The sequence below is a fragment of the Drosophila simulans genome, chromosome X (assembly GCF_016746395.2).
Source record: "Drosophila simulans strain w501 chromosome X, Prin_Dsim_3.1, whole genome shotgun sequence".
NCBI classification, from domain to species: Eukaryota; Metazoa; Arthropoda; class Insecta; order Diptera; family Drosophilidae; genus Drosophila; species Drosophila simulans.
Window position 1 is genome coordinate 16424522 of NC_052525.2, and position 12877 is coordinate 16437398.

A 12877-nucleotide genomic window follows, 5' to 3' on the forward strand; every position below is an offset into this window, starting at 1 on the left:
AGTTGGGCTGCATTAAATGGTCTTTAAAGCTTAGTGCCACTCACAGTGGAATCCAAAGTTGACAATGGGATTGATCGCCACCGCGCACTGGAGCACCTGCTGCGAGTCGTCGATGAGCATCATGGAGGAGGCGTAGCCACCGTAGCCCCAGCCAAAGGCGCAAATCCTCAGCGGATCGATGAACTTCAGGTTGTCCCGCAGGTACCTGTAAAGTGAAATATATTAGATTGTTATATATACTGTGTGTGGGGATTCCCTTACGTTAGGACTCCTAGTTGATCCTCCACCTCGACGGTGCCCAGTTTTCCGTGCACCTGGGTGCGGAGCAATTCGCCCTGGAAGCCACTGCCACGCCCGTCGATCTGGGCCACAATAAAACTCCTCTGGCTGGCCAAATACCAGTTCCAGTCCACGTGGAAGCGCTCTGTTACCAACTGTGATCCCGGCGAGGCATCGCTGTGGTTTCAAAACAGAAATCATTAGTTTTAAGAAATGATTTAAAATCAAATAACTTTTAACTGTCCTAGCTGAAGAAAGAATAGTAACTTACACGTGGAGCACCAGTGGAAAGGCTACGTCCTCCTCCTCTCGCATTCCGGGTGGCAGGAAGAGACGCACCTGGGCGTGGAATCCGTGCCGGATCTCCACGCTGAAGGTGCGCGATTGCGGAATGGCGAGTTGGGAGAGTCGGTGACGCAGGACATCGCCGGCGTTCAGCACATAAATCTTGTCATTGCTGGCCGTCTCCACCAGGTAGACACTGGGTGCCTCCGGACCCAGGCACTCCTGCACATAGTAGCTGTAGTCCTGGCTGAACTGCACCCGATTGAACAGGCAATTCTTGGGTATATCGTAGAGGCAATCGTCGGGCTCCAGGCGAGCCACAATATCCTCCCATCGATCGCCTCGCTGCGAGATTCTGGCCCGGTGGAGCCGGTACGTGGACTCCGTGTTGTCGCAGGTGAGACAGGTGGGCGATGTGGAGGTGATGTACGTCCGATTCGATTCGGTGACATTGAGCTTCAGGTTAATCTTGTACAAATGCCGTTCGCCAGGTCTCTTCTCCGGCGCAGCCATGAAGTAGACGATCTCATGCGGCTCATCCCAACCGACGATCTCGGTGACCTCGAACCGACCCATGGTCAGCGGCACGGGGCGTCGGTCCAGCGAGGATATGAAGACCACGTGGCGGTAGTGACCGTGTTCGCCATCTCGAACCGGCAGACGCTTTAGCAGATAGCCACCATTGCTGATCTCGTGTGTCGTGTGCGTTTGGCCATCCGTCACATTCACATTCTGACTCTCCGCCTGGATCTCCTCCGCATTCTGGACCAGTTTTCCCAGTCGACTGTGGCCCTGGTTCCGCACCGAGAAGATGGGCCGTTCCGATGGCAGAACCCAGCCATCGTTGATGGTCACCTCCGTGTGCACCGCCTGGCAATGGAAGTGTGGAGCTCTGCACAGCACCGTGGTGGCCTTGGTCTGCTCGCGGTTGGTCACCGTCACCGACAGGTCAGTGGACGAGGCCCAGGTCAAGCCGCCCACGTAGCTACCATTGGAGAGCTCACTCGGCAGCTTGATCTGCGTGGGAAAGATGTACTTGATCACCGAGAGATTCACCACGTTGACCGTGACATTCGGATTGCGGGAACCCGTCTTGGGATAGCGTTGGCTCATCACCGCCGGGTATTTGATATCATCACCCATCCAAGTGTATCTGCGGAAATTACAAAAGAAATTGCAATTATTGCTTTTGTCATGAAATGAATCTTTAAGTGCAGAAAAGTGTGAGCAATGCCAAGGAACTTCCACTCACTTGTACTCGCTGACCTCGCTGTCATTGTAGCTGAGGAAGGCCAAAAAGAGTCCGTCCGGCGAGAACTCCATGCTGCTCCGGCGGCTCTCCAGCTCCGGCACATTCTCGTACATCCAATCGGGCACCCCGTTGAACACCACCCCTGTGGATTCGCCTTCCAGCGAACCCGAACCCGTCTGCGTTATCCGGCACACAAGTTCGCCCTGCACCTTGGGCTTGTAGTAGATGTCGTTGTGGTGGACAAAGGCGATGGCCTGGTTCAAAGTGTAACCGCCGGCCTTGCCATTCGGATTTGTTGCGGAGGAGCCGGAGGCTCCGGCTGATGCTGGTCCATTGGCAGCCCCAGCCAGGCTGTTTAGGATTATGCTGCCACTGGGCAAAGGGGCCATTGTCGTGGTGCTGGCGCCGCTGGCACCATTTGCACCACTTGCGCCACTGGGTGGTGGTGCTCCAAGCGGTGGCGGCGGATTCGCTGGCGCCCACACCACGTGCTGGAGGCGTGGCGCCTCGGCTATGTTCTCCGTTGGACCCAACGGAAATGTGTTGGCCGTCTGCACCTCGTATACGTGATGTCTGTTCGGAAAAAAGTGGAATATATGCAAAAAAAATTGTTTAAAATTGTTTATTGTTAAGAATTAAGCAGAAATAAAAAGTGAGAAGTGTGAATGCGAATTGAGCTACAATAAAAATGATATTCACATTTTAGGAAGCAGCGGAGATGGGTTCAACTAATTTTAGTTGAAATATTTAACTAAATACAACATTTTAGTATGAATTCTAGATTAAAGTCCATCAGATAACCCACCTGGAGCCCTCGGCATTTGAATCCGACTGCAGTAGTACGTATTTTTGGTCAGGTGCGACTAAAAATGATTCCGCATTCAATTGGCGCTGAAATATGTGAATGCATTCATTGCTAACAACTGAATAGTGTATTAGTTAATTTTTGAAGAACTTACGAATGTTGAATTGGTCATTAGGATGCGTGTGGTAAGATCGGCCATATTGAGAATGGATAGGCCGCCCGTTGGATCGCGATAAATGAGCTCACGACCTACAAAAAGGACTTGGACTCACTACGAAGGACTTGCAACATGGATGGCAGGACTTACCATTGCTCCAGGTGCCGTTGAACGGCTTCCACTGGAGGCTCCTGCCCAGGATGTCGCTGGGCAGCATCCGGCGACCACGGATCCGTAGACCCTCATCCTCCGGCGACAGCAGGAAGATCGAGAATATGATCAGGCTAAAAACGGCAGCGATGACCAGCAGGGCGATGAAGATGCCACGCCAGTTGCGGCGCTCCGGAGAAATGGCCACCAGTTCCTGGAAAATTGCGAAACGAAGTGCGGTTTTAGTATAGATTTTAAATCAAAAATGTTCAGTATAAAACGCTGTTATATAATATATCAGAGGGTCAAGGGTTTTTATTTCATCATGACTTGTAAATACTTCCTTTTTCGCATTCAATATTTCCCAATTTCCCCTTAATTGGTTAATTGCATGAGACTGCGCCTTGTTTTCGATTTAATTAAACTAATGGCATAAGAACGAAGGTTAGGAATAGTTTGGGTATTTATCAAATTTTATATCCGAATTTTGTGTATTGAATATACACACGCCCTAATGAATGTTTTTCGTTCAATTTCCACACCCTTTTACCACAAGTGACCATGCGAAAGTGCTAAACAATTTTAATGCATTTTGCATGTGTGGTCAGAAGTGCCGCCCCAGTTTTAGGCCACGCCCACATTACACCCCGCCCCCCCGTCGATTTTCATTTAGCCAGGACTCGGATTTCTTATCGCAGGACTCGGAGCTGTGCATTTGGACTTGGTTGTATTTTTGGTTTTTGGTCTTGGTTTCGGTTGCTGTACCCATTCATTTTCATTTTGATTTTCATTTCGATTTCCATTTTCCCTGGAAGTAGTCGTAGTCCCCGAAGTGGCTTACACTCGCAATCAATGGCACTGCTTGTGCAGAAATTGAATTAAAAATTGATATGCACTTGGCTGTGTGAGTGTGGAAATGGAAAATGCTGGCTGGTATGGTAAATGGCGAATGGCGAATGGCAAGTGGTGAATGAAAGCAGAAAAGGGGATTTCCCGGCTGGCATGTGAGGGCAAAAGTGCTAATTGAAATTAGTTGCTCCGGCTGCAGAATGCCAAACAAATTCGGTTGGCCAAGGAGAAAGTTTGCCCAAGTCGAGAGATCGCTGCACTTTCATGGCCTCGTGCATTCGCTTTAGTTATTTTCATTTGGTATGCATAAATCAAAGTTTTTCATAATTAAATTATTTATTATATCTACAGACACATCCCTGACCTATTTAATTAAATATTAAATAGCTGGCGAGTTAATAAACCACATTATAGATAATTTTATTACATACCCACCGGCGACTAAAGAATTATTGCAATTAATCAAGCTCTTTGGCAAATATAAAGCCAATTTTCAATTAAGTGGAGTTGCCTACGGGCCGAATTTAAATTTACATGTGTACAAGTTTTTCCGGAAGCACGAACAGTTCAAACGTGACATAAACTGGCAAATTAATTACGGAAAAGTCGGAACAGGATGCGGAAAGAGAAAACTCGGGAAAAACAACAGCCAAAAGTTTTCGAACAAAGCGGGAACCGCACCAATTTATGGCCACAAAAAGGGAGAGACAATAGCAAATTGTCTGGCAATTTGATGGCGGCCAATTGTCCTTCGTCCTGCGGCCTTTTTATTGCCAGTGCCATGTGGTCGGGTCGTTGATGTTCCTTCATTAGCTATTAATGCGAGCCCGGCCGTAAAAAGGTGTGACAATTGTCGGTGCCAACAATAGGTGTGGAGTCCACACTGTGGACCGAAAATGGAAGGACCTCTTAATGGCACTCGACTGGCGGGGATACCTGGCCATAAGAGTTTTAAGTGTGAATTCAACCCATTGAAGTGAAACTGTAGCTTTTTGGTGTGGAACATCATAGGAAAAATGGGCAGAACATTGAGAGCTAATATAGGTATATGGTATATAGGACATATGGTCCTTCAAGCCGGTTTGTTAAATTGGAAAAATTCGCCCATAGCAGACATTTTAATACCAATTCTAAGTCGGTAGGTCTAAGTGAATGCAAAGTGTTATTAGCCTGCCTGTATTCACTTCCAATTAAACCAATGTTTTTGGCTTATCCTAGAATCGTGCTAATATACCCCAAGTCCACGACCCACGGGGCGTATACGTGGCCAACAGTACGCATAATTTATGTGCAAATGACTGAAGTTGTTGCCGGCCCATTGTCGTCACATCGACTCTTTGTTGTTGGTCCTTGGGCAGGACGCCAAATGCAGGCGCTTTGTGAACGCGTTCACAGCTCATTAAATGCCCATTGGAGGAAAGTGCGGGACTGGGTACGCCTCATCCGCTGTATTATCGATTCAAGAGCTGCATTTGCATTTCGTATTCCGGATGTAGGATGTCGGATTCCGTTTCCCTGTCCCCGGACTCGAGTTGCGGCTTTGCGTACTTTCCCGTAATTTTCTGTGATTACATCTCGACTGGTTTTTCGATTGTTCCATGCCCAACCAGAGAATGCGCCGAGAAAATGCATTGGATAATGCGGAAGGCCCGTGAGACTCTTAAATATATTTCTTATATTAAATAGTCATGTTTTTGAGGCAACAAATTAATTGCATTTCGCCTTGGGCGTCTTTTGATGGGACTTAAACTATCAGCCTGCCTTAAAGGATTTTTTTTGCCTTTGTGATGGTGGCAAAAAGAGAAACCTTTTTGCCGTTTTCAATGGACTCTGTTTGCTTGTTTTTTTTCCTGCTCCATTAAACGGCAACCAAAGCCGACAGCTGACAAAGCCATGTTCGGATCGGATCGGATGGGTTGGTTTCTGTGGGCCGGACTGGGTTAGGATGCATCTTTTATGGGCTTCCACTCTGGAGAAGATGCCACTGACAAGTGCATATGCTTGAGCAGAGGATACTTTGTTATTGTTGATTTTACCTCCACGTTGCCGTGTGTATATGTGTGTGTGTGTTCCGGTGTAGGTGTATGTGTTTGTATTTGTATTTGTATTTGTGTTTGCCTTTGCGGTCGGACCACAAAGGATTGTTTTCCACGTATCCGTGTCCGTATTCAGTATCCTGGCTAGCCATGATTGCATTTTGCGACTTGGCCTGCAGTTGATAACTCACTTTCAGGATTAATCCACAAACTGCCAAAAGAGGAAATATTCAACCAGCATCCTGGTCTAACCATTTTATTTTCCCATCGCAAATAATGACCCAGCACAAAGGATGTTCGAATGACAACAGAAAAAGTGCTAAAGGATAATGATGTGGAGAAGGAAGTAAATGCGAATGCAACCATTAAAGCAAAAAATAGACGAAAAATGCCCGGAAGTCAAATATTTCTACATGAATGCAGAAAAAAAAAACAAACAAGCATGCAATGTAAAATAATAGTAGACACGTATCTGTGAAAAAACAACTTTAAATGCTGATCAATTTGTTGAAAAGTATCTTACATTTGTTGATGGATAAATAAATACACCATTTCATTTGAAAATTGTAAATTTTTGTGTAAAGCTTTAATTCTAGAGCCAAGAAATATTTTGAAAAATTTCCAACAGCTGAGTAGAGTATGTAATCGAGATAAGATTCTGTAAATATTTAAGAGCAACTATTATGAAACTTTTTAGTGTTGCATAAAAGGGTTTTATGTGCCTGGTCAAAAATTCATGTGTGAGACATTGTGGCGGTTTTTGCAGCTGCATTTAATGGCCCACCATAAACATTCTCCACTGAACCCGTAGAAAAGGGCAGGAATTTCGGAATTTCTGCATTTTCGCCGAAAATGGGGCTTTTAATGCCCGGGCTGTCCGCCCGCAAGTCGTCAAGTACTTAATTGGATTTCCGGCGGCTGGCCAAAAAAACAATGACGAATATGTGGCGACAATTGTGATTGCACCGCATTCGACGGCAAGCTGCTGCCCGGCGATAAGATTGGTGGCCACCAGTGGGAGAATCAAATTATGAACTCTTCTATGCAACAATGGGCATGCCAGGATTGAAAATTGAACGGGCCCTAAAAAGTATGCTACAAACCACTGAGTTTGTGCCTTAGTTTTTCACTCCGAAGCGATTAAGGTTAAAGCACTTGATTAAAATTCGTATTTTGCAATATAGCACTGTTAAAATTAAAAGTTAGAGCTTTATAAAATATGATCAAGTTCGTGGCCAGCAGTCAAAGGATGCATTATAAGCCCTTCCACGGAACAAAGGATTCCCCGCAGGATTGAATGCTAGATAGAGCCCCGAAAAGCATGGTATACATATATTCTAAGCTCTTAAGTGGGATTTTGTTGCTTAACTTCCCTCGCACAAGTTATTAAAGTTGTTGTACTTGGTTTGCCTCTACTTCTTCGACGATGAATAACTTATTAAAATCTCTTTTGTTTGCATTTCACTTAAAGCCGCTTGCAATACTTATCTATATATTTACTTCAAAATGCAAAGTATCCTGCCGGGCCATGTGCTTCCTCAAAGGACGAAATGTTCGCACGAAATGTTCGCGGACAGGCAACACGACCGAGTAATCTAATGAATCCTTGAGTCCTTGAACAGGCGTGTTGATCCATACTTTTCGGCTGTCAGCGCTCAACTAACTGTCGGCTTTTAATTAGAAATTGCACAGAAAAAAGTTATAGCCCTGGGCCGAGAAAGAGGAAGAATAGGCGCAAATATTACGCAAACCAGTGGATATATAGAAAACGCGGTGGGAAAATGGAAAAATTGGTAAATGGGTAAATGGGGGGAATAAGAACGGGTAAGCATTTCAAAATGGGTCTCCTGAGGCCCGGTGGAAAAAAATTATTTGCAACATTGAAGGCACAAGCGGAGAAAGTCGTTATGCTGCACAGAAAGAACCAAATTTAAATTCAAATAATTTTATTTTTTATTTTATTTCAATTCGCAAGCATGACAGACAAAACTGTCCCAATGAATGTAAATTTGTAAGCTCTTAACTTCTTTATTTTATATTTATTAAAAAATAGTTTAACAAATTAAGCAGTATTTATTGAATGAATTAGTATAGCCTATACTTAAATCGAAAAGATATTCAAGAATTATTTTCCGTGCATTGAAAATACAGAGAAAGGGAGATAGAAATAGGGAGTGATAGAGAAAGGTACACAAAGTTTTTACTGCCCACACACACACACAGCGACACACATGGAGCGAAAACTTATGTCATTATGATGGACTTTTGGTCCTTTGGCCATTTGTACGGTGACCATTGCCACCCAGTCGTGGCCCACATTTCCACATTTCCCTCATGCGTGGCTGACAATTATTAATGAAAGGGTAAAAACTCTAACCATTCAAAGCTGAATAGCACAGAGCTTATCCTTATCGCCACTTTTGCCCGGCATGCAAAATTTATTGTCTACTTTTATTTATTGATCCAAGTTTGCGCCGCCTTTCACTTTGGCCATCTCCAGCGTCTTATCGTGGCCACAAATTGCAGCGAAACTTCATGGGAAAAGTTTGGCAATTCCTTGGATTCTTGAAGACATACATATGTTACAATCGAAGGGATCGAAGTTTTGGGAAAAGTGCAGACTTGATTGGGCCCGCATAGAATGTACAATTTTATTTATGGAAATAATATATCACAAGTAACCCATTAATTTGCCATTTAAATCAAGCGGGCTATGGCCATAAAGCCAAAGAGTTATGTTCAAATTTTCACAACCCAGTCACATTTCACAAATGAGGATAATTAAAAGCGAATCAGGGGAAAGTGCGCCTTAACCCGCTGAGCCCCTTAACCCTCTACACAACCCGTAATCAGCTACTGGAAAACTTTTTCCCCCATTTGTCGCCAGCCAAAAAGTTTGTCAGCTTAAAATGAGTTTAACAACTGGAGAAAGGGTGAAGAAGTAAATCAGTGAAACAAATTTAATTTGGGAAGCCCTAACAATTTTATTTTCATATTATTTTCTCTTATTAATTTATATCCGCTACTTCCGGCACAAGAAAAAAGGACAACAAAAAATGAGGTAATAAAGAACAGGACTGCTTATTTATGGGCGAAGATTTGCCGGAAAATGCTGGCGGGGAAAAGCAGCGAAAGCCCAGGAAGCGGCTGCTTTTGATGGCATTGCCGCAGGACTCTCGATATGGCAATCGATATGGCAAATCGAGTTTGTGTTTTATTTACGGCCGAGACCCGAAATAATGAAATGCCAATCGAAAGTCCTGGAAAGTGCCACTCCCCCCACTCAATTACTCGCTCTTAGGCTGAAGTGTATAATTTGGAAATTTATAAACTGTGAAATCTGGCCCACGTTGTTTTATTTATGAATTCGGTCTAGAAAAGGGATCAAGGACGAAGGACTCTATATCTCCGGCGCGTCTGAAAGCAATTAAATGAGCGTAGGAAAAAGGAAGCCACTTAATCCCATCCATTCGTGTCTAGAACCTCTGTATTTCCCACTGCTCTCGAAGACAAAGACAAAGACTAAGGCATTTGCATACTTAATTAACTTGACTAAATTATTCCAAGGACTTTGGTGTCGAATGTAGCCAAAAAATGTGGCCGAAATATCGGCGACAAATTGGTTTTGACGCTCAGATATACCGACCGTAAAGTATAAATGACATTTCGATACATCGCATTATTATTATGCACTCCAATTTATCAGTCAAATTAGAAATCAATCCATCTAATTGGTATTTGTATTCGTCACTATCAAAGGCACAATGAGTAATTAAATTGTTCAGTTTAAATGCCAGCACATGTCTTTTGTGTAATTAAGCAATAAATATGGCAAAAATAATCTAATAATGTGGCCAGAAATACATTACTTTCCGGCCGCAAATTAATGCAAATTGAGTGGATTTCACAGGTAACAGATCCTTTTTCTCACCTCGTCCTTGGGCACCAGAGTCACCTTTTTGATGGTCGGCGCACTGTTGTTAACAACGACCGTTTCCCGTTTCAGCGATGGTCGTTTTAGGGCCGAGTGCGGCTTTTGTATCTCCACCATGATGAAGCTGTGGCCGATTATTATCACGCGGATTACGCACCCGTCAAAAAATAAGATGAGATGATGCGATGAGATGGCTTATTAGTTTGCAGGCTGTTTGCAGCTTAGACCTCTGAGAACTGGCCAAACTGTTGCCACTTTTTTGGGTAACGCAAATTGCTCAAAGCCATTTTTGGCCAAGAATTCACTTAGACGCAGAGCGCCTTTTGCTGCTGCTCTCGCTGCTTTTGCTTTTTCCAAGTCAAATGGCTCATTAATCAAATAAGAATGGCCATTATAGCATGCATTAGGTGTACACATGCAAAAATTACCTCGCAAAAATAATAAAAAAAATTATCTAAAAGCAAAATTTAATATTTTAGAGAGAGTAATCAGAGAAGTATGATATATTTTAGTTTTTATTACAATGCTTACAAAAGGAATAGTGCAAAAAAGGGAAATTGTTTCGATAAATTTATATATATATTCTCTCAATTTATTGTAGTTAATTTATTTACTTATCGCTGTTTTAAAATTATGTTGTGATATATAAAGATATGTGATACTTTCATTGACTTTTGGGATATCATATATATTTAGACATAGATATTTAGACCTACAGGTGGTACACAATTTTTTTCAGTGTCTTGTCTGCCGCTTTTTCGTGCCTTGACTTTTGGACACACATACGCCATGTTGTGCGTTGGGCATTATCTAAATTAGAGATGTGCGTCGTAAAGATTTTCCCGCACCATTTTGCACCAAGATTTTTCCCGCCTAATGCCGTCCTTTGTGTGTGTGTGTGTGTGTGTGCGTCTTTTAATGAGCTGTTTATGCAATCATCAGGCCCAAAACCTTGGCGGCTTTTTGGGCAATAAATTCTGGCTGCCTTTTCAAACCCCTCCAAATTTGCATAATCGCGGCGATGTCAAGCGACTTAACCTGAACGCGTCCGCATAATGCGACCGACGTCATGATTATAATGATGTGCTATCCCGTAACTTTAAGCTGTTGATTCAATTTGCCGGCACTGTTTGGTGCCAGATAAACGACTTAGTCGCAGAGCGCCAAAAAAGAAGATTTCAATTGAATCCCGGATGGCACGCACACGTGGTGAGGCGGAAGGGAAATCTTTGCAGAAAGTATTAGCATAAAACTGAGAAAACTGGCAGAACTGGCAAAACTGGCAAGACTGGAAAACTTCAACAGCGCCAGCTGTTTTGGCAGAGATGGAGCAAGAAAGTGGGATGAAAGGAAAACTTTTCGAAAAACTTGGCCCACATTTGCAATTTGCATATTGTTCGCCAATGGAAAGGCGGTCAAGTGGGCAGGATCCTATGCAAATGTTTGCGACGACGTACAACACTGCGTATGATTGATGTGGCCGGTCGGTCAGTTGCTTACATAGGTTTTGCGCCCGCTTTCTTCGCCTTCTCTCGCATTTTTTCGGGCAATCAATTTGGTTTCTGTGGCTCTCAATTTTAAACCCCTTCTCGTTTCAATGGCCTTGAACAATCTTGTTGAATTTTCGCCAGCTTACTTTTCGCACGGTTCTCTGTGTGTGTGTGTTCAAAAACAGGAAACTATTTTGGCCAAAAGGGGCGGCGCCATATTCTTAGTAAGCCAAAGTCGAAGAGTTTCCGCTTGTAAAACGGGGAAATATTATTTTGGCAAGTGTTCGTCAGCGGAAGTTGCTAAAGGTTAAATACTTGCAGCGAGAACTCAAATATTTCGCAATTATTTCAACTAGCTTTGTAGTAGATTCTGAAAATATTTAAAGTTGCAAAACCAAATGAAAGCGTACATTAAACGAAAGGTATATTTCATACGTATACATCGAAATGAGGTATATATTTTTCACTCCATGCATCTGACATTTGAGCTAGCTCCAGTACAATATCACATAAAAACACGACAAGCTAAAGATGTCTTCGTCCTGCAAAAGTGCACTGTGAAATTGAGATAATAGCCCGAACCTCGTATTATCCTTAAGCCCATTCGTCTGTCGTATCAGTGGCCAATCTCGGGTGCTCCGCACTAACCGAAGCACTGGCATATATCAATGCCAAGCACACACATACACACACAGCCAGGATCTGAAGCTGTGTGCAAACAGTGAACATGGCCAAAAGGAGCACTGCCAGCGGGCCAAGATGGGAAAGGAAAAAAAAAATAAGGACGGCAAAGGCAGCAAAATATACAGCCCTCGGCTTTAGGTTGGGCAAACTTTTTGTCTTCTTCTGTGGGCCAAGATGGAACGCACAAATAGGACGGGTTCTTGTGGGTGGTATACTCGTATATGTACGGCATAGGTGATATAGTTTAGTATATGCAGTATAGTAGCACACTGGGCATGCATTTTAAACAGCTGCTGCAGTCTGACGATATGAGCACGGACTTTGACACACTTTGCCCCGATTGTCAGCTGTTTGTTTGCATTCTGCTCGCCATTCAGCAGGAAATTAAAAATGTCCTCATGGATTTATGTGCCTGGCACGCACACATGCTTAGCTGCACTGCAAAAAAACCTCAACAAGGTTTCCTTTGCTTCATCAAAATTGAAAGGATCATTCGCTTTCTTATTTCTCTAAACATATTGGTTACCAAATAAGCATTTTAATGATGATGGTTATTTTATATAGATCTTTGTAAAAATATAGCTTATAGATATGTATATTACAAATATCACTTAGTTAGTTAGTTAGTTTCCAGAATTAAATTCATTATTTCAAATCTTAAGCTCACAAATATTTATGTATGTTACTTTGAAACTTAAACAAAAGCATTCATTATTCTGTTAATAATTTAATACAGTAGAAGCTTATTCATCCCATATAATTGTATTTCCTGGCTAGCTTGAAATCTTAATTATTCTTAAAAATATTTGATTAAAATTGATAATTTTCTTCAGTGCACTTTTTAATGGTTATTTATTTGTTGTTTTAGTTCTTTCTTCTTGTTTCTCTGTGTAGATTGTTTTGCTTTCATTGAGTAAGTAAAACAGAGCAGGATAATTTGAAGGAGGGGTTAAATG

The 12877-nt window shown here is 42.9% G+C and overlaps 1 protein-coding gene across 4 annotated transcripts in view; it reads right to left on the reverse strand.

Annotated features, from left to right (window-relative positions):
• LOC6726213 (inactive dipeptidyl peptidase 10) overlaps positions 1–12877 on the reverse strand; it is a 99742-nt gene that overhangs the window by 4145 nt on the left and 82720 nt on the right. For 2 of the 4 annotated variants that reach the window (XM_039297623.2, XM_039297624.2), the window contains 7 exons: positions 2929–3142; positions 2776–2870; positions 2622–2707; positions 1817–2389; positions 551–1717; positions 262–456; positions 45–205 (listed from right to left, as the gene is read on the reverse strand). In XM_039297623.2, the coding sequence (XP_039153557.1) occupies positions 45–205; positions 262–456; positions 551–1717; positions 1817–2389; positions 2622–2707; positions 2776–2870; positions 2929–3142 (2491 nt within the window). Of the gene's footprint in view, positions 1–44; positions 206–261; positions 457–550; positions 1718–1816; positions 2390–2621; positions 2708–2775; positions 2871–2928; positions 3143–7313; positions 7359–9744; positions 9872–12877 lie in introns of those variants that run through there. The other 2 variants (XM_016172455.3, XM_039297625.2) reach the window with 2 other exon arrangements.